A 21,528-nucleotide genomic window follows, 5' to 3' on the forward strand; every position below is an offset into this window, starting at 1 on the left:
TTATAAAAAAATATGAAATATGAACAAATGATATATGGTATATTACAATATTACTGATCTCCAGTGAGATGATTTTGTCATCTAATTTGCTTATTTTTTTCTAAAAAAAATTGCAAATAAAACATTTTCACAAAAAGTAGTTGGAAGCGGGGAATGAATTTTTCTATCTGACAATTATCAAAAAATAGAAAACCTTTACGTGAAGGACTTTCACGTTGCAATTAAAAGCTCATACTTGAAGAGCCTTTCTTAGAGCAATCTAACAACCAATTTTTCAGAGTACGAAACCAAAAAAAAAAAGGTTTATTTTTGACTCACCCTAATAAAGTATGTGAATGTGTATTTAGATCATGCTTTCACACTTGACATCCCAGGTAAACATTTAAGAGCTTACACTTGATAAGACAAGTGCTGATAAGTGGCGCTCATGGGCAACTTTTGTTTTAAATTTTAAATAACGGGTGATCCAAGTAGAGGTACTTTTTTCTATAGCTTGATTCATGTTTATTTTGTTCAGTATTGTTTGGCATTTCATCATGAAAATATTTATGCCTGAATAACGTTTACCAATCGTTCAAATTTATTACGAAAATTCACGTTCTGTAAAGAATATGTTTCGCGTGCTTCGGCCTACTGAGCGTACTATTCGCACCATTATCACCCATCTTGAGACCCAGCATTCATTATTGGATACTTAATATTCGACCGAATAGACCCGTCCAGCACGCAGTGAAGAAAATATCGCGGCCATAGCTGAGAATGTACACAGAGACCGTGGAGAGTTGATTCGCAACAACTCGTACTGACGTATGGATCGACTTGGACTATTTTACGTCGATATCTTAAATTGAAAGCGTACAAAATACAGCTTGTGCAATAACTGGAGCCGCTTGACCTCCCCGAGCGACAATCGCTCGATTGGCCACCAAGATCGTGTGATATCACACCGTTAGACTTTTTCCTGTGGGGATATGTAAAGTCTAAAGTCTATGCGGACAATCCCGCTTCGAGTCAGGTCTTGGAGCAAAATATCAAGCATGTCATTCGCCAGTTAATAGTCGAAATGCTCGAACGAGTAATCGAAGATTGGTCTCAGCGGAAGGGCCATCTGAGACGTAGCCGCGGCCAACATTTGAAAGAAACATTTCCCATTGAATTGGAGTTTTCTGTGTTTTTTTCTTTAAAAAAGTAGAGAATCTCTAAGTGGATCACCCCTTATATATATATTCACATGCATATGGCGCTGCCCTGTAGGAATTATGAAACGGTTTTATATTAATATTTATTTAAATTAATTTTAAAGAAAAAATACAAAATGTTTAATCATGCATATGATATTGGCACCACAGCTACTTCGGGTAGTAGAAAGGAAGTATGTTTTTTAAATTGAGCTGCTTTCGAAATCAACACAGTTTTTCATAATTATTCCATAATAACTTTTAGTCATGTTTTTTCTACCCTGAAGAAGTTATATTAAGTTTGCCTCGAAGTTTGGAACAACCAGAAGAAAACGTCGGAAATGATGATGATTTAACAAAGTCCGCCGATCTTCATATTCGCGAACTAGTCCCTCAGTTTTTAAACTATCGATCTGAAATTTTGCACCTGTCCTTTTCTTCCCAATAACCTGCTCATTTGTCGGAACCGTCGATGTCGGATCACTATAGGATATAGCTGCCATACAAACTGAATGATCAAAATTAAGTTCTTGTGTGAAAAGCTTTTTTATTTGACAAAGATACTTTCACGAAATCGGTATTACTTATTATCCAATGCGACACTACAATATCTGCAAAAATTTTCCAGATCGGACCAGTATAGCATATAGTTCTTCGGAAACTTCCTTATTTGTGAAGGTTATTTTAGCTTCGGTGCAACCGTATTTTTCTGTTTTTTTCTATTTTTCAAACATAGATCTTACTCAATTATGAACTTTTTATAATAATGCTAACTTCTTCGAGTTTGAAAGCACTGAAGAGTGACCTCGTTGTCGAAAGTCTTTAATATGATATTTGATAAGCACAACAGTATAATGCTTTCTAAAATATAGTATTACTAACATCGGTCGAAAATCCATTGTTTTGAAAGAATGGATCTCACGTTTAAGTAGAAATAACTGCCGAAAGCTCAAATAGAACTCCACCTACGTTTTAAACTGGTTACGACAGTTTTCTTATCCATTTGAGAATCACCCTTACAACGATCGTTATCTTATTAGATACAGAGAGTTTAAACTTGCTCGAATATTAGCGTTCTTTACTTTTCAAGAGACTCCATATGCGGATTTGATTTTGAATTGTTTAGTGTTTTTTTTGCATTTTCTAATAAATTTTTTATATATTTTTCATAATATCAAAAAAAAGTAGATCATAAAGACTACTGACCTTAAAAAACCTGATATTTTGACGTGAAAGTTTTCGATTGAAAACTAGGAGTTTTTTCGATATTGAGTCAAAATAAGGTGGAAAAATAAATATTTTAAATCCTCCAATTCCATTGCCCACAACTTTGCCATATAACTTTTTTTCGTGGGACTCGTAATTTTACCAGAAATCGAGATAAACCGTTTTTAACCATTAAAAATTCAACCTCGCCTCTCCCGTTACTCTCTCCTATCATTTTCATTTTTTTTTATTTGATTTGAAATTACGATTTCCTTCTCGAGTGTGCCAATATGGGATTTTCTTGGGCAATATGTCCAACTCGTGTCCTATACGTGATTGTTGTTGCTGTATATTGTTAATATTATAACAGAGCAAAACATAAAACAAAAGTTTTCGACAAATGCCATTATGATCGCTCTTAATATGAAAACACTCATTTTTTTTCCAATTTTTTCCTGCAGGGTATGATTGACATGGTTTATCTACGAAAACATATGTCCACACATGTATATTATTCGATCATAAGCGACGCTATCTCAATTGGATCGATATACTTATGTAATTTTGAATTATTGCACATACAGCGATTGAGCAGGAGTCCTTCTGCCGCTAGAAATATATGAAAATATGTGCCGGTCCTTATGCGAAATACTAATGTAATACAGTTCACGAAATAAGTATAGTGTACAAACGAGAAATTCTTTTTTTAATCTTTACATTTTTTTAGATTTTTTTTAAATTTAGTAAACCCAGAAATTATTTTTTATTAATATAAAAGATTATCTTAATAATTAAGGTTTTCTGTATTAAGATACAGAAAAACTATTCTCTTCGTACGAAAAAAGTTTAGCGTACAAACAAATATTTCATTTTAAATCACACTTAATTAAAATTTTAATAATTTATATGGTTACCGTTAGCTAACATAATAACATTTAAATGTTTTGGCATGGATTCAATTAGGGAGCGAAGGGTGGAAAGTGGTATTTTTTTCCATTTGGCTTCAATGCACTTTCTGAGTTTCCTTAAGGAATCAAATAGACGACCACTGAAATAAACTTTTTGCGTAAGTATCCCTCACAGATTTTCCATTGGGTGTAAGTCGGGGCTTATGGCCGGCCAATCCATTAATGGTATGTTTCTATCTGAAAAGAAACGCTTTGTTACAGCTGCATTGTGTATAGCAGCGTTATACTGTTGGAAAGTCCATGGTCCCTCGCAAAACCGTTCCGAAAAGTCTATTAAAACGTTATCTAATAGATCAATGTAATTCACCGCATTCATTTTATGCGTTATAAAACAAATTGGAGTTGCCTGATTGTACCCAAAAGCCGCCATACCATAAGGGATCCTCCCTGAAAATTTCTTGAATGTCTTGATTCCAGTGATCGTCGAATGTCCCTCCAATATTTGTCGTTACAATCTAGATTAAATTTTTTTCGTCACTAAAAACCAGTGCCTTTGAGCATATTGGATTCTAGCAGTTTTGTGGCGAAGTAGCAATTTGGGTTGAGCGGCTCGTTTAACATACTGGATGTTGGAATATTCTTTTAAAATTTGCTGCTTTTTAATTATTTATTTATGACGAACTCACTTTCGAAATCCTTTAAATTACAAAACTAATACAGCGCCTTGTCACTACGAAATGCTTTCTCTTATTGTACGCTATAATTATTTCGCTCTGAATGAGCAAGTGCGTTAAGAAAATGGTAAGTAACGGTGCTTAAAAAACATTTATGCTACTAACAGAAAATCACTAACAAAGAAGAACTCCGTCGCAATGTTCTGCATTTAAGAAAAACGCATGTGGGCTTTGAGATATTCAATTTCTTAGTTTGTACACTCTACTTATTTCGTGAACTGTATTCATGCATGTTGACATATGTATGCATTTTATGGCTGCGTTATCTACATAATACATGGTGGGTTTTACTCTACATGTATACATACATATCTAAGTATGTATAAGTCATATTAATATGTTGTACTTGTACATACATGTTGTGGACGAGCGATTTGTTATCATTTGTATACCTGTTTAACGAGTCGCATACTTAATCTGTACATCTGTATTTTTCCATTTGGAATACAGTTAGTCAAAGCCTGACGTTTTCTGCTACTTGACTGAGCCATATTAGGGCGAACTACTTGAATTAGAAACTAATTGTTCTTTTCGACCTATATTAAACACTTTTTTTAAATTTAATTTTTTATATACATATATACCCTTCACATGGTTATATTAAGTTTGTCACGATGTTTGTAACACCCAATTGGTCACGTCGGAGACCCTATAAAGTATATATGTATACAAATGATAAGCGTGACGAGCTAAGTCGATTTAGCCATATCCGTTTGTATATACGCGAAATTTGATTCAGGGACTAGTCATTTTTTGAGATATCGATACCTTGTCACACAAAAGTTTTCTCTGCAAGGACTTTAGTTTGATCGGTCAGTTTGTATGGCAGCTATACGATATGGTTGTCCGATATCGGCGGTTCCGACAAATGATCAATCTGTCCGTCCGTCCGTCCGTAAAATTTTCAATTTTTAATCCCAAGCATCTAGGATTAAAAGTTAATTTTTCAGAATACAAAATTTAATTCGAAAACCCAACAAATATTAAAAATCTTTTCAATCCCTAAATCGAAATGAAAATTTAAAAAAAAATTTAATAAAAAATTTTATATTTAATGCAAATGTTTTGAATTAAAATTTTCTCTATACATATTACCCAGAACTATGATCTGCGCTATCAATCTATTCTAATATTGTTAACACACTAGTTAACACATGATCTTATAGTTAGTATACTCTATAGTATACCCTGACTATAAAAAAATATCATTTCAGATTTGAAAAACAAATTTGGTTCATTTTAATTTTATTTACATTTTATTATTAAAAAGCAACAAGTCATTATATTAAATAGTTAATTAAGCATTATTTTGAATAAGTATATTGTACTACTAATGTGTCAGCTCTCACCTCTCGCTGAGCTATTTGTTTGCTTGTGATTTACGTATGTAGTTATGCAACCACGCTGAACTTTGACGCTCTTATCAATTGCATTTTATTGCTCTATACAAAAACTTTCGAATTCACATGCATGCGATTCAACAAGAAATGTGCATTATATACTCGTATTATATTGTATTAATGCGCAATACTTCGTTAATTGTGCATTCACCTTTTCTCTCCAAGAAGCTGTTCATTTGTCTGAACCGCCGATATCGGGCCACTTCCTTACAAATTAAATGATCCACATCAAGTTTTTGTATGAAGAACTTTTTTATTTGATAATAATTTTACGAATCTTGGCACAGATTATCCTTGACAATGCTACAATATCCGAAAAAATTGTTCAGATCAGACCTCTTAAGAATAAAGCTGCCATACAAACTATTGAAATAGATCAAATTCAAGTTTTTTATTTGACGAGGTATCTTTACGAAACTCGACACGTATTTTTGTCCAAGACAAAGCTACAATCTCCAAACAAATTGTGCTTTTTTATTGTAGTACGGTAAATGTTTTGAATAAATAACAAAAGTTGGCTTTTTTTCTAAAGGTTTATTCCTTGCATTCAATTATAGTAGAAATCGAAGTTACAATTAATTGTTAAAAAAATAATGATAAAAAAGAGAAAAATGTGGTGTAATGACCTGGACACATAAATGGCATAACCTAGAAAAAGAAGGACAATTTAGTTCACATTGATTTTTTTTTTTATCAATTTTGTTCCGTACGAACGTTTTATCTGTCAGTATTTTGTGCTATAGCCTTTATTTTTAATAAATACACCATACCACGAAAATGCTCCCCAAATTCACCACCATACTTTAGTGTCTTCTGAGAGAATTGCGGACGATGGGCAAATATTCTGCCATCTGGTCCTATCCTGTTAACCTTTGTTTCTTCACTCCACAATATATTTTTTCAAAAATTTAAGCATTTTTCTTGAGAAGTTCTAGCGAAGTTTAATCATTTTGAATAATTTTTTTTCTGAAAGGTGTGATTTCTTCGAAATGCGTCCAAAAAAATTTGCCTGATTCAAACGTCTTCTGACAAGTCTACAGGATGTTTTTTAACCCAACGATAGATTATTTTGGCTCCTACCTGCCGCGATGATTAAAATGGACCATTTTTGACCATTCGTACTATAGCACATTTGTACGCGCATACGTTTTGCGTAATCTAGACTTGCTTTGACCAATACATGTGTATTCTCCACGCTTGATTTGATTACGTTGTATAATTTTTTTTATGGAAAATTTGCGTATCGGCCATTTTTGCTCTTAATACATACTTTCCAAATAATTCGCCTTTCTTTCACAATAAATGACATTCTTCTATTAAAATCTACGCAAGTATTACTGCGGAAAAGTAATTAGTGCCATTTATGTGTCCAGTCACAATCAGCATTGAGTACGCATTGTTGACAACGGGAAACAAAAATCAAAACGTAACGGATTATTTCAGCAGTACAATACAACTCTGGTACAGCAGCACCAAATTTAATGCAAAATTTTTATATATTAATCAACTTTCAATTAAACAATTTTAGCATTCAAACTAGGCACGTTAATGTGTCCATGGCTGTAGCTATTATACAAACTGACCAATCCAAATAAAGTTTTTGTATGCATACTTTTTTTTACTTGTGAAGGGTATTGTAGCTTCGGTGCAATTGAAGTTACGTTTTAAGGGGCACATCTAGTGTGAAACCTTTAAAAAATTATTTATTTCATATTCCAATAGTTTATACTATACTCAAATCGATATCTCATATGGTTTTTGAGTTACAGCCACAGTTACGCGTTTTTCTCAAAAGAGCATATTTTGAATTTACTTTTATGTATACTGTTACCGGTATGAAATGAGCGTTAAGCATTATACATATGTGTTGGTAGGGAACATTCGTTGCGAACGAGCCTTATTTTTTTCTATTTGGTTGGCATGATACCTGTAAAAGGCAAGTGAAATTTTCCGAAAGATATTGAACAAGACATGTGTTATTTTAGTTTTAAAAAATTTGCTATTTTAGGTGAAAGTAGTTTTAAATAAGTTCCGGTTATGAAGTAAATTGTACAAAAAAGAAATCTAAACCAAATCGATAGATAATAAAATAAATTATCGATAGTGTAAAAATAAGAATATATATCGGCGCTATCGATAACTATTTGTATACCCCGAACAGGGCATATTAAGTTTGCCAAGAAGTTTGTAAAACCCAGAAGGAAACGTCGGAGACCCTATTAAATATATACATAAATGATCAACATGATGAGCTGATTTGATTATAGCATATAGCTACCGTACAAACTGAACAATCGGAATCAAGTTCTTGTATGGAAAACTTTTTCATTTGATCTCGAAGAAATTTTTCAGATCGGATAACTATAGCATATAGCTGCCAGTCAAACTGAACGATCGAAATCAAGTGCTTCTAAGGAACCTTTTGTATTGTATATTATTGTGAAGGGTATTATACCTTCGGTGCAACCGAAGTTAACGTTTTTTCTTGTTTCTTCGAATTAAAAGCTTTATCCGTGAGATAATGAAAGCTTGCAATTCTTCGTTCATAGCTTTTGGGTTTTGCTGTACTTTCGGTATACCATAAACTCGGCACAAATATAGCAGTAACATTTTATACAATTTTTCAGACTCATTATAGGAATGCTCTTCAATTAAATGAAATATCTTTTAGTGCAATTTTCAAATTTCTATTCATTATTATTGGTCTAATTTATAAAAAAAAAACACACACATAAAATACCTTACAAATATAAAAAATGCGAACTTTATTCAAGACTTACACAAATATGCGATACGTCAGTAGAATGTAAGCAAGTGAAACACCAGTTTTCAACTAACGAATACACCACATACGGTTATGTACTGCTGTAATAATTACTTGCGACACTTTCCTTCTTTCACTTACAACAACAATTGACTGGAATAGATTCAAAGTATCAATACTTTCATATATATGGCATATTTTTTTAAGGAGGATATCTTTGCAGACCAGTGTAATTTAAAAGTAAAGACATAGTTCTAGTACTAACCGAGCTTAATCTAATCTAAATAACGAATGTGGAAAATTATTAATGAGATAGATAGTAATGAAGTGTTAAAAAAAAAACCCAAAAAGCGACTGGTCTGCTGGGACCTTATGGAAAATTCCCAACAATCTCACGAACTAAATCTTATCATTGTTTACGAAAAATATTATGTATGTTATGTACATCTGTGAATTCTTGATTTTTTGTGTTAAAAAATGTAAATGAGTCTATTTTTTTAGAATAAATTAGCACATTATTATATTATATAAATAAATTTTACTTAATTTAACTACAAGCTCATCATCCTTCTATACGAATGGATTCCTTGAAGGGTACTACAAGCCATCTAACCGGTGACAAGTTTAACAAAAAGTTATATATACTCTAACTATATGTTAAATATTGTGTGCCAAGCTTAGCTGAAATGAAAAACTTTAATTAAACTAGACTTAGACTTGGACTTTTTGCTATAAATAGATAGTCATATGTGGTTCGGAACTCCTACAGAATCCATTAATTCGTTGTAGATTTCTTGACATCTTGATTATATAGGGTGAACCATTTTGAGCTTCCTTACTTTTTTAAAGAAAAAAACACAGGAAAATCAAATTTAATGGGGAATGTTTATTATCATTCGAAAGAACAATCTTCAGCATTAAAAAGATTATCCCGCGGCTACGTTTCAGATGGTTCATCCGCTGAGTCCAATTTTCAATGACTCGTTCGAGCATTTCGACCGGTAACTGGCAAATGACACGCGTGATGTTTTGCTCCAAGGCCTGAATCGAAGCGGGATTGTCCGCATAGACTTTAGACTTTACATATCCCCACAGGAAAAAGTCTAATGGTGTGATATCACACGATCTTGGTGGCCAATCGACCGGCCCAAAATGTAAAATTATCTGCTCACCAATGTGTTCTCTCAATAAGTCCATTGATTGATGCGATGTGTAGAAAGTGGCGCCGTCTTCCTGAAACCAAATATCGCCGAGATCACGTGCTTAAATTTCAGGCAGGTCGGTTATCATGGCGCGAAAACGGTCGCCATTGCCGGTTACGTTCTCACTGCGGAACTTTTACTTGCTTCATCGCTGAACAAAATTTGGGTCGAAAATGTCGTATCTTTTGGGAACTTTTCAAGAGCGCATAGAGCGAAGTGATGTCGCTTGGAAAGGTTGAGCAGCTTGAGTTATTGCACAGGCTGTATTTTGTACGCTTTCAATTTAAGATCTTGACGTAAAATGCTCGACTCTACACGGTTTTTGTGTACATTCTCAGCTACGGCCGCGATATTTTCTTCACTGCGTGCTGGACGGGTCTATTCGGTCGAATATTAAGTATCCAATAATGAATGCTGGGTCTCAAGATGGGTGATGGTTTTGCGAATAGTATGCTCAGTAGGCCGATTATGTTGACCATAACTTAAGCGAAGCACGCGAAACACATTCTTTATACAACGTGAATTTTCGTAATAAATTTGAACGATTTGTAAACGTTGTTCAGGCGTAAATCTCTTCATGATGAAATGCCAAACAATACTGAACCAAAATACCATGACAGCTTGACACGGCTTATGCGTGATCTGTCAAAAAAAGTCTGTTGAAGAAAATACCTCTACTTAAACCACCCGTTATTATTATAGCCTTTGCCTAAAGCAGATATTTAATATGTATTGAATACAACTTTGACATATTGCGTTCGTCAAGATTTTTAGCCTTACCGCATGATTGCGGCAACATGAACTTTCTTAAGGGCAAGTAATTCAGAACATCATCTGCGTTCTACTCTAGATCTTGGATCTTGCATTCGCAAAAGAGCGTATTGTTGACCAGCACCTGTTAAGCGCACGCAAATCCCAAGGGTCCAGTGCTGGAACGCAAGATGCCAATAGAGATCCAACTCGGTTCCATTCCGATGTGAGCGGGCCAAGAGTACTACATCGGGCTAGTTCGTCGACTTAGCAGTTGCCAGCGAGTCCGCTATGACCAGGTAGAGTCTGATGATGAAGTAACTTGTTGCTATTTCTAGTGAGGACAGACACTCCTTGACTAGCTTTGCTGTCGGAGTGAATGTTCACCTCTCACTGCACAGGCTGCACTTCATAGCAAAACATCTACCAGCAGCGATTGGATTTTTTTTAATTTGTTAAATTTATCTTTTTAACTTACCTTTTACATTTTTTATAAACTTCCTTTCTTTTAGTAAATGTAGTTTAGACCAAGTAATTCATAACTCTTTCAAATATACTGTTTTCTGGACGTATCGGTAAAATCAATCAAAGTATTATCTTTTCAGAACTTAACTTTTTTTACGTAACGTATTTATTGGATCTGATATTTCTTATATATTTCTCCTAAAAAATAAAATTATCTATTGTATTATCATTAAGAGTTCTGTTTTGTATACTTTTTTGTGCGAAATATTAAATTTATTTACTATACATATATATACTTGTATATATTGAGTTGTAGATGCAATTTCTCTTGCTGGTTTGAAACTAACAATTTGTATTAAATCCCAATATTAGATACGAGTACTTTTCCATCTAATTTGCTTTGTTCCATGAATTTCATGAGTGCATTAATTTTGTCTATTTGTTTGGATGAGTTGCGGTTTTTACAAACAGCTAATGGATAGGTTCTGAGAGTACTTTATTGCCAGTACAAAATAATGAGGACCAATCACCAACATCAGTTAAATTGCAAAACACTTATAAGCTCTAACCTAAAATTCAGCTGATTCTATAGACTTGAATCTCTCAAGTTATAAAAAGTGCTTATAGTAGTCAACATTTAAAAAATTAAAATATAAAGTCATTTATAACGGTATTGCATTTGCTACGTACTCATTAGTTTAGAATGTTTGTATAGTATGTTCACAACACACCTGTCATTTAAATAAAAATATAAGATTAGTGGGACTGCTGCCACGATTCTCGCCAATCTTGTCGTATGAAGTCGGCTGCCTTCTCGGCAATCATAATTGTAGCCGCATTTGTATTTGCGCTAGGCACTTTGGGCATTATGCTAGCATCGGCCACACGCAAATTATCTATACCGCGTAGACGCAAACGTGGATCCACACAACTGGTTGCATCGGTTGCGGGCGCCATTTTTACCGTGCCTGACTGATGATAGGTGGTACAAGAGAAATATTTGATGTAACACCGCCAATAGTCATCGCTCTGCAATTCAAGAGCGTCGCACTCGGCGATTGTAGGCAGTACTAAGCTAGCATTCATTGCTCTATATGCTGCGGTCTTCAATAGTTGCTCTTGGAATCGTATGGCGCGCAGTAAAGTAGCCAAATCTTCCGCATCATTGAAGTAGTTGTGTGTTAATATTGGTGAATCAGTATAATCCGCGCTGCGCAGTCGCAAATTTCCGGTGGATTTTGGTGCTGCGAGTATATTAAACATGCCCAAAATGTCGGAAACCTCAATAGCACTGCGTATTTGTGTCTTAAAGGAATCATTGATGCTAAGACCATGGAGAAATATTTGTAGGCCAGAGAAATCGCCGCGGCGCAAAATGAAATGATGAAATTCGACGTCCGGATAGGGACTATTTTTAAGTGTATTGATAAAACCGGTCAGCGAAGCAGTGCCGTGTGATGTTAGGGGTCCGCTACGGTGTATGAGATAATTGTAAGTGCTATCGAAGCTATCTTGCGGCGTAAGTTTATATGCTACACCTTCGTTCAATTTCAAGAAAGTCACAACCTGCACGTGATCATGCAGATTATCACCAATTGGCAAATCATGTACAAGAGGAATTTGCACTGCCTTTAGGTGCGCTGCCGGTCCAACGCCAGAGAGCATTAAGAGTTTTGGTGATTCAATTGCACCCGCCGACAAAACCAGCTCCTTACCAACACTCACACGCATTTTCCTTTCATTTCGCACAGTGAAGCTAACGGAGCGCACATTTTTACCACTTTTGTCGAAATTCAGTTTGGTCACGTGTGCATTTTTAATCACTTGCAAATTAGGTCGCTTAGCAACACTCGCCAGATGTCCCTTGCTAGGACTCATGCGACGCCCATTCATTATTGTACCCGGTAAATTAGAGTACCCGGTCTCACTCCCGGCGGTGAATAATTGCACGCGTGGTATGCCCAGTTCCGCAGTGCCTGCATAGATCATTTGTTCTATATCCGGATCATTGACTGGAAATGCATTGAGTGTTACATAGCCATGTGGGTGCATGTCATTACCCACTGGGCTCACGGAACGTTCAAAATACGGCAACACATCCTTCCAACCCCATCCTATATTGCCAGCTTGAGCCCAACGGTCGTAATCACCGCGATGACCACGCACATAAAGCATACCATTAACACCACCAGAACCACCAATCATTTTGCCGCGTGGCCAATAACAACGCCGATCAACCAAACCCCAGCAGGCCTTGTCGCTATACTCAGTAAAATAATTCCAAGTGACATTTGTATGCTCCAAAGAAAATAAAACGCCTGGCACCTGTGAAAATGTGGATAATAAGACAGCTGTTCTATTCGAATTATTGGGTCCTTCACTAAGTAATTTCGTTTGATGACAACAGCTGATCTTATTGAATTTTTTCGCAGCCAACATCACACTTTACCGCTTTTCCGTTATTTATTTGAATAGCTGATAAGGCTATTTTTAAAAAATTCTTAAAGTTTTCGGAATAGTTTTTATTTGGTGCTGTAATAAAGATAGAAGATCGAGAACAGCATTTTCGGCATATTTCACTTTTTTACTATCAGAAGGGTAAAAATGCATTTCAAACAAGGCGAAAATTATGCGATGTGTTCGGAGTGTTCGAACGCGAATGCCAAAATTGGTTTGCAAAATTTCGTTCCGGCAATTTCGATCTTGAGGATGCACCACGTCATGGAAGGCCTCTTTGAGCCGATGTGGATAAAATCGTTGGTCAATGAAAATCATCGAATAACAACAATAAAAAAAACGAAATTACTTAGTGATCGACCCAATAGTTGACATGCGCACCTCAGATTCCTGTGGAGGATCACCACCTGCCTCCAACACTAACACTTTCCACTCTGGATTCTCGCTCAGCCGACTGGCAATTACTGAACCCGCCGAACCTGCGCCTACGACAACAAAATCATACTTATCTGGCTCAGTGCGTCCCAGCAATGCATTGGCGTAGTCCGGTGGCCACAACTCGGGGGGTGAGATGGCGCATTGTGCCGCGAGCAGCGCTTGTATTAACGCGCTGACCATAGTGTTAAAGGGACCAATGCTCTGCGCAGCGCACTGAGCTTCCAGCAGCGGCATTGTCCAGGAGTTATTGCTAAAACTATTGTTTTGCAAAGTAATTCGTATGTATTCGTTTTTATATAATTAAGTTACTATAAATAGCACATTTTACACACCTGTTGCTGCGTAATTAATGAAGTTATCAATCGTATTTTGCCATTCACACGCAGACTTTTGGCAGGTGCCGCAGTGCAGCGGCCTTAAGTGATTTGGCTTAAACGCGCCAAAGCGTGAAAATTTTATTCGTAAATGTAGTAAAATACGCTAGAGATTTTCGTTATATCCAGCAGCGGTTTAACTGGGAAACTGGCGGAGGGCATCACAGGGGTTTCGCTTTATATAACAGACGCGTGCACAAGCTTTTAATTGCTCTTTTTCAAGTCATTGCTTTAATGCAATTTGTGTCAATGCCTACTTACATACATTAATTAATTTTCGTTTTACGATTTTCACAAATTTTTACACTGAGACAACGCTTATTAAGTTGCAGTTGAAAGAAACAGCACATATTCCGTAAAACAGCTTATCGCCAATTGCGTTCAGCGTAATTATTAGCAGTAAATAACCTTAAGTGCTAAAAATAAAAGAAGAAATGATGTTTCCATATTTTTAGAGTTTATCTCGATAATAAAAGCTACTGTATATTCGCTCAGGTATGAGGATGATTTTTTTTGATATCTCTGAAGTTCGTCGTGGTGCATGGCAATAAAATGATCTTCTTTTGCACTCAAGTGAGGTAGTACACTAACAAAAAAAGCCAGACTGTCATTTCTTTTTATTAATCTCATCAGCTAGTTAAAAAACTATTCCTGGAGTCTGAAACATTTTATCCAAATCATAAAAATTCAATCGGTATAGTTCAAAACCTTTGATAACCTTAAAAGTATCCAAAATTTTGAAAGAATTGGGTGATATTTAAGTACAGATATACTTTTTAGGCTGGATTATGTAATGATATATACACTAGTCCGAATTTATTTCCAATGTAATTTATACCTATTCATTCGAAAATTTAAAAGAAACACTTCTTTAATAGATAGAACCAATAGTATGTTACTGTTTGGAGTCTAATTGAAATAGGGGTTAGGTTATGAGGCTTATCATAGATCAAAACTTGCCAAGTGTGAAAAGATCTATATGCTACTGTAATGCAAAAGTAGCAGTAATCGATCTGAAATTCCAAGTGTCTTACCATTATTAAAGCCGGAATTTAAAGTGATAAGAAGTCCTAAATAGTACAACTTGAGTACAGAGTTGGTTAAACAGAATTTTGGTTAATAAAAACACGTAAACATCCCACTTTGATTTGAGAAATGAGATTTTGCTTCCTATAGAAATTGGAATTGCCTTGTACCAATATCGGTCGATAATATGATACTTGTTGTCGGAAGGGAAATCGCGCTGTGAATTCAACTTGCTGGCACGTCGATTAATTAACGATGATTAACGATACTCACGTGCCCCGAAAACATCCACCACAGAGGATAAACTGACAAAAGTCCATGATCTCGAGCTTCAACTAAAGCTGCGCGATATAGCTGAATAGAAAGGAAAATAGAAGAAACGTAAAAGTATTTTTTGAGGGAACTCAATATCTCCTTCACTTTCTTAGTACGTATTCGTTCACGTCCAGCATTATTTAATTGAAAGCATTAAGTTTCGAAATGGCGAGAAGAAGCAAAGTTGTAATGAGACCAGGCTTTGCTGAGCTAATAAATAAAAAAATTTGTGTTCCTCCACAAGCCCAGTAGCAAGGTACATTCAGGCTAACCGACTCTATTACAAGGAATTTATTTATTCTCCGTAGAATATACAGGCCGGTTCTTGAAATAAAGTCCTGTTTAGCTCTCAGACTCCTTAACATATCGAAACAGTTTTCGGATAATGAATCATAAATCAATAAAATTATGACTACAAATAATTAGTTGAAACAAAAATTGAGCAAGTAATATCAAATATAAGTATGTTTATTTCTAGACAAGGTATCTGCTAGAGCTTTAATATTGCCAATCCTCCTCTACTAAGTCCTCTTCGAACCAATCTTCTCGAATGAAATCAACTGCTTTTTCAGCTATCTTATGGTAGTGGCATTTATATTGGCGCTGAAAATCTGTGGTATAATACTGGCATCGGTTACGCGTACATTACCACAACCGTCTACCGTTTCAGAGGCCATTTTAACCGTACCCGATGGGTGATAAGTAGTAGTGGAGAAATACTTCATATAGCAGCGCCAGTAATCATCGCTTTGAGGTTTGTGAACATCACACTCATCAAGTGGTGGAAGTAGTAAAGTGGCATTCATTGTCTTATAGGCTGAAGTCTTCAACAATTGCTCTTGGAAACGTATAGCACACAGTAGAATGCTCTTATCTTCAGGTTCGCTGAAATAGTTTGATGTCATCTTACACGGATCCTTATAATCGGTGCTACGCAGACGTATTTGTCTCATAGACTTTGGATGGGAGAGTATATGGAGTATGATCAAAATGTCGACACTTTCTAAAGCCTTGAGAAGCAGGACAAAATTACCACGTCCTAAAAATAGTGGTGAATGGAAATATGTGGATACGAACTATCTTTTCAGCGAATTTACGAAACCAGTTACCGAACCGATGGGCAAGTCAGCATAAAATGTTTTGCTGGTCCGACACCAGACAACATCAGTAGCTTTGGTGAGTCTCTTGCACCTGCTGGCAACAACAACTCTTTCCTAACGTCGACTTTCATTTAATATCGATCTTGTAATATGGAGCTTACTGAGTGTACATTTTTGCCGGTCTCATCGAATTTTGCCATGCCAGTGCTCTTTCGACGTCCATTGAATAAGTGCACGCAGGGTATGTCCAACTCTGCGCTAACTGCATAGATCATTTGTTCTAATTTCGGATCGGTCACTGGAAAATTATTGAGTGTTACATAACCCTGTGGGTGGGTGTCATTACCAAAGGCGCGCTGAGCGTTCAAAATATGGCAACAAATCATTCCAACCCCAGCCAGCTTAAGTCCAACGGTCGTAATCACGGTGATTTACACGCACATACGATAAAGCATACCATTAATAGCACCTGTGCCACCAATCATTTTACCGCGTGGCCAATAGCAACGCCGCTCAAAACAGCCAAAGAAAGCCCTGTCGCTGTACTCTGTCAAATAATTCCAATTGACATTTGTATGCTGCAAAGCAAAGTAAAGGTTCGGTACCTCTGAAAATATGTAATTAGAGAGCTGTTTTATTCTAATTATTTGACATGCTCACCTTGGACTTGTGGCGGATCGCTGCCTGCCTCTAACACTAACCGGAAGGTAGTTTGGATTCTCGGTCAGAGCCCGCACCTTTCACTATAAAGTCATACGTGTCAAAACCATATTCCAATGCATAAACAGAGTAGTCTTTTGGCCACAGCTCGGGCGGTGAGATTTCACACTGTGCGACCAACCGAGCGTGGTCACCAAGTTTTTAAAAGGGCCGACGCTTTGTGCGTATTGATTGAGTAGGGGTAACATTGTTATGAATTAACTCTGAAATAGTTAGAGTGTGTACTCATCACTTCCTTTATATACCCCTCTACTATAATATATATAATAATAATATAATATCTATATATAATATAAAGTGAATCGAGGATTACATTGGTCCCGGTTGAAAACATATTGTGATTTGTTAACGTGAAACAGCTCAATAAAATACTGATTGGGCTGATCATAGAAACCCATATTTTTATAGTCAACTATCTAAGAAGATAAGAATTAGGTTTCTCACGAATGTTGAATTTCAGTGATAGTTTTAGAATATACGAGAAATAACACGCAATACTAAAAATACAACTCGTAATAGTAATAATTAGTAGTGCTCCGAAATCTGTATTACTTACAAAAACCAGCCACGTGGTATATTATAGAAAACTGACATCTTTGATAAGCTGCATAGTCAGTCACTAAATGATACTTCATATATTCTTGTTTTCTACTTAGGTCATTTATTTCCCAAATAAGGGTGGTTCGTGATTCCATATGATTTATAACTCAGAATATACTCGAAGATGTAAAATTATTGGTCGAGGAAGAAAGTGTCTCCGAAAAGCTCACCGAAAGCTACATTCTCAGAATATATTGCTACAGAGTGTAATAGTTTTGTTCACCTTACGCTTGTTTATAACACCTAAAACTAATGAAGATACCTAAATAGAGAATTACTTATATATGTATATGGTATATGAATGTATACAACGATAATGAACTAAAGAAATAAAATACTTAACGTCAGCATATTTCCCGAAATACACACACAATATATTATGCATGTGGATTACAGAAAGATTCACTTCGGCAGCAAAAACTGTGGAATTCAACGGTTTAAATTTCAATATACCACAAACTTTGCAAGGCAACTTGTTGCTATACACTTCGATCGATATACAAGGTACAATTCAAAAGTTCCAGGATTTTTTAAACAACGCGGCGGCTATCTGAAATTGTTATCCCTCAATTGTGTATTCTTCAGTGTTGTCGTAAAGAATTTATATAACAGCTGACTTGTATAACAGCTGAGATATCGCGTTACATGTGACATTTCATTTGTAGGGTCGGTCGGAAAATGAGCATCGAACAAAGAGCCAACATTAAGTTTTGTTTTAAACTTGGTAAAACTTTTACCAAAACTCATCAAATGATGAAACAAGTTTATGGCGATGATTGTCAATCCCGTAGCCGTATTCACGAGTTGTTTAAACGTTTTCAAAGTGGTCGTGAGGACATAAATGAGAAATGAGTCGAAACCCAAAAAATCGCGCCTGGAGAAGTCAAAAGTAAAGACAATGCAGATTTGTTTTTATGATTCCAAGGGTATTGTCCCCAAAGAATTTGTTCCACCCGGCCAAAACGTTAATGCGGTATTCTACCTTGGAGTTTTGAAGCGTTTGGTAGCACGTATTCGTCGCATTCGGCCCGAATATCGCGAAGATGGAAGTTGGCGTTTGTTGCACGATAATGCGCCGTCTCATCGATCGACGCATGTGGCCGATTATTTGACCAAAAATCAAATTTTAACAATCAACTACTCCCCGTATTCACCTGATATGGCACCGTGCGACTTCCACCCTTTCGGAAAACTACATTTGGCCATGAAAGGAAACCGCTATGCTGACCTCGATGCCATCCTCAACGCTATACCGACAGTTGACCTAAAAAAGTCATTCGATAACCTTCTTGAACGTGCAAAACGTTGTATTCAGGCGGAAGGAGACTATTTTGAAGGCGACCAATAAATTTTTCAAAAAAACAAATAATATTCGTTTTTTAATAAAAGTCCTGAAACTTTTGAATTGCACCTTGTAGTTTGCGATCCCAACTAAGCTGCGAATGTATATTATAGCATCTTTCAACAACTGTATTCATTATAAATTTTGAGTTCTTTCCATCCTAATAGACTAACTTCTGTATTATTGAAACATTCGGAACATCGTGACCGATCTTGCGTTCAAACAGCCGAGGTGCATTCCTTAAAGTAAAGTCCGTTTCGGTAACCCCTTAGTAGACCGTTTGCCTGTATTCGCCATGTGCCCCGTGACAGTCTCTACTCCTTGCTGGATTTCTTAAAGTAGACCGTTTTGATCTGCCACCAACACTCAAGATACACAAAACCTTATTCCATTCTGAAACAACATCAGTTTCAAATTGCTGAATTTGTTTGTAGCATATTCTTCATTTTATAAATTTACTTAATCTAATTTCTTAACTACGTATATGGTATATGTGTGTGTATATTTATGTACATATTTGTAAATATGTATTTTATTTTATTGCATACTTCAAACATGTTACTAATGCATGGGGTTTTTATACTCTTGAAACATGTTGCTACAGAGTTTAATAGTTTTGTTCACCTAACCCAAAATTAACCGAGTTAGATATAAGGTTATGTATATATAAATGATCAGGATGAAGAGACGGGTTAGAAACCGAGCGGCTGTCTGTCCGTCCGTCTGTGCAAGCTGTAACTTGAGTAAAACTTGAGATATCTTTTTGAAACTTGGTACTCATGTTTCTTGGTACCGTAGGACGGTTGGTATTGCAGATGGGCGTAATCGGATCACTGCCACGCTCACAAAACGCCATTAATCTAAAACGAATAAATTGCCATAACTAAGCTCCACTACAAGATACAAGACTCTTATTTGGTATACAGGATCACATTAGGGAGGAGCATCTGCAGTTTAAATTTTTTTTAAGTGGGCGTGGTCCCAAAACACTGGGAACAAATGTTTTTAGCATCTCTACGGTACTGTTAAAAACTACTACACGCGATAAATCAAGCACTGAACACTCCAGAGACATTAAATTTTATCTCTGAGATAGTATAAGATGATTTTATAAGAACCACGTTCAAAAATAGATAGTTGGCGAGGCACCGCCCACTTTTAGGTGAAAACCCATATCTTGGGATCTGCTTAACCGATTTCAACCAAATTCGGTATATAATATTCTTCTCATATTTCTATGTTATAGTGCGAATCGGATTACAACCACGCCTATTTCCCATATAACATCATTTTAAATTCCATCTGATTTTTTCACTTTCCACTATGCAAATTGATGATATAGGCAACAATGATTATATCGGCGTAAAACTTTGCGTGAATAATACGTTTAAAGTATGCCACCTTGTGACCAAAAAATATCCAAATTGAAGCAAAACTGTTCAAGCCCCTAGGTACTGAATATGTGGACCCCAGTGCCTATAGTTGACTTTTTACCGAAAATATCGGTCAACATAGAACAAGGCGGCAAGATCCACAAAGAAATCTAAAACGAGTATACCATTTCACTTTGCGAGAGTATAAAATGTTCGGTTACATCCGAACTTAGCCCTTCCTTACGTGTTTATATATAACATTGCTTCAAAATATGTTCTCGAGAATACCTGAGCAAGGTCAAAATCAATGCAATCTGCACGCCCCTTTCTCTATCGTCAATATACCCTGTATAATTATGTGCGTCTTTCAACCTGTCAAAAGCGCTAAATTGCGATAGAATGGCCTATACCTTGATCTAAACCTCATATCCCTAATATAATAAATTCCGATCCTCTGGTTGACGTTTTCCACATCAACTATATATAGGTATTTACTTTAGCCGCTTCGGTCGAGTTAATATCACACATATATCACGTATCACGTATGTACATATATCTCATTTGATGGTATTTTTTTACTCTCGCAACCTGTTGCTACAGAGTATAATAATTTTATTCACCTAACGGTTGTTTGTATCACCTAAAACTAATCGCGTTAGATATAGGGTTATGTACCTATATATAAATGATCAGGATGAAGAGACGAGTTGAAATCCGGGTGACTGTCTGTCCGTATGTGCAAGCTGTAACTTGAGTACACATTGCGATATCTTTATGAAACTTGGTAGACATATTTCTCGGAATTAATCAAAAACAAATAAATTGCCATAACTAAGCTCCGCAATAAGATACAAGACTGTTATTTGGTACACAGGATCACATTAGGTGGGGGCATCTGCAGTTAAAAATTTTTTTTAAAGTGGGCGTGGTCCCGCCTCTAATAGGTTTAATGTGCATATCTCCTAAACCGCTAATGCTATAATAACAAAATTCACTAGAAGCAAATGTTTTTAGCACTTCTATTGATTAAAAACTACTAAAAGCGCGATAAATCAAGCACTAAACACGCCAGAAACATTAAATTTTATCTCTGGGATGGTATGAGATGACTTTATATGTGCCACAGCCCACTTTTAGGTGAAAACCCATAGCTTGGGATCTGCTTAACCGATTTCA

At 36.0% G+C, this 21,528-nt stretch overlaps 2 protein-coding genes and 1 pseudogene across 5 annotated transcripts in view; 1 reads left to right on the plus strand and 2 right to left on the minus strand.

Moving 5' to 3' along the window:
* Flo2 (flotillin-2) overlaps positions 1–21,528 on the plus strand; it is a 315,478-nt gene that overhangs the window by 200,047 nt on the left and 93,903 nt on the right. The window lies entirely within an intron of this gene.
* On the minus strand, positions 9,057–14,296 carry fiz (fezzik). Its single transcript, XM_036371242.2, has 3 exons — positions 13,835–14,296; positions 13,446–13,758; positions 9,057–12,932 (listed from the first exon to the last, which is right to left on the minus strand). Exons 2-3 carry the CDS (start codon positions 13,734–13,736, stop codon positions 11,364–11,366), a joined length of 1,860 nt encoding a protein of 619 aa, XP_036227135.2. The 5' UTR covers positions 13,737–13,758; positions 13,835–14,296; the 3' UTR covers positions 9,057–11,363.
* Positions 15,541–17,225, minus strand: LOC118682438 (glucose dehydrogenase [FAD, quinone]-like; annotated as a pseudogene).

This window comes from Bactrocera oleae, chromosome 5, assembly GCF_042242935.1.
Source record: "Bactrocera oleae isolate idBacOlea1 chromosome 5, idBacOlea1, whole genome shotgun sequence".
Taxonomy (NCBI): Eukaryota; Metazoa; Arthropoda; class Insecta; order Diptera; family Tephritidae; genus Bactrocera; species Bactrocera oleae.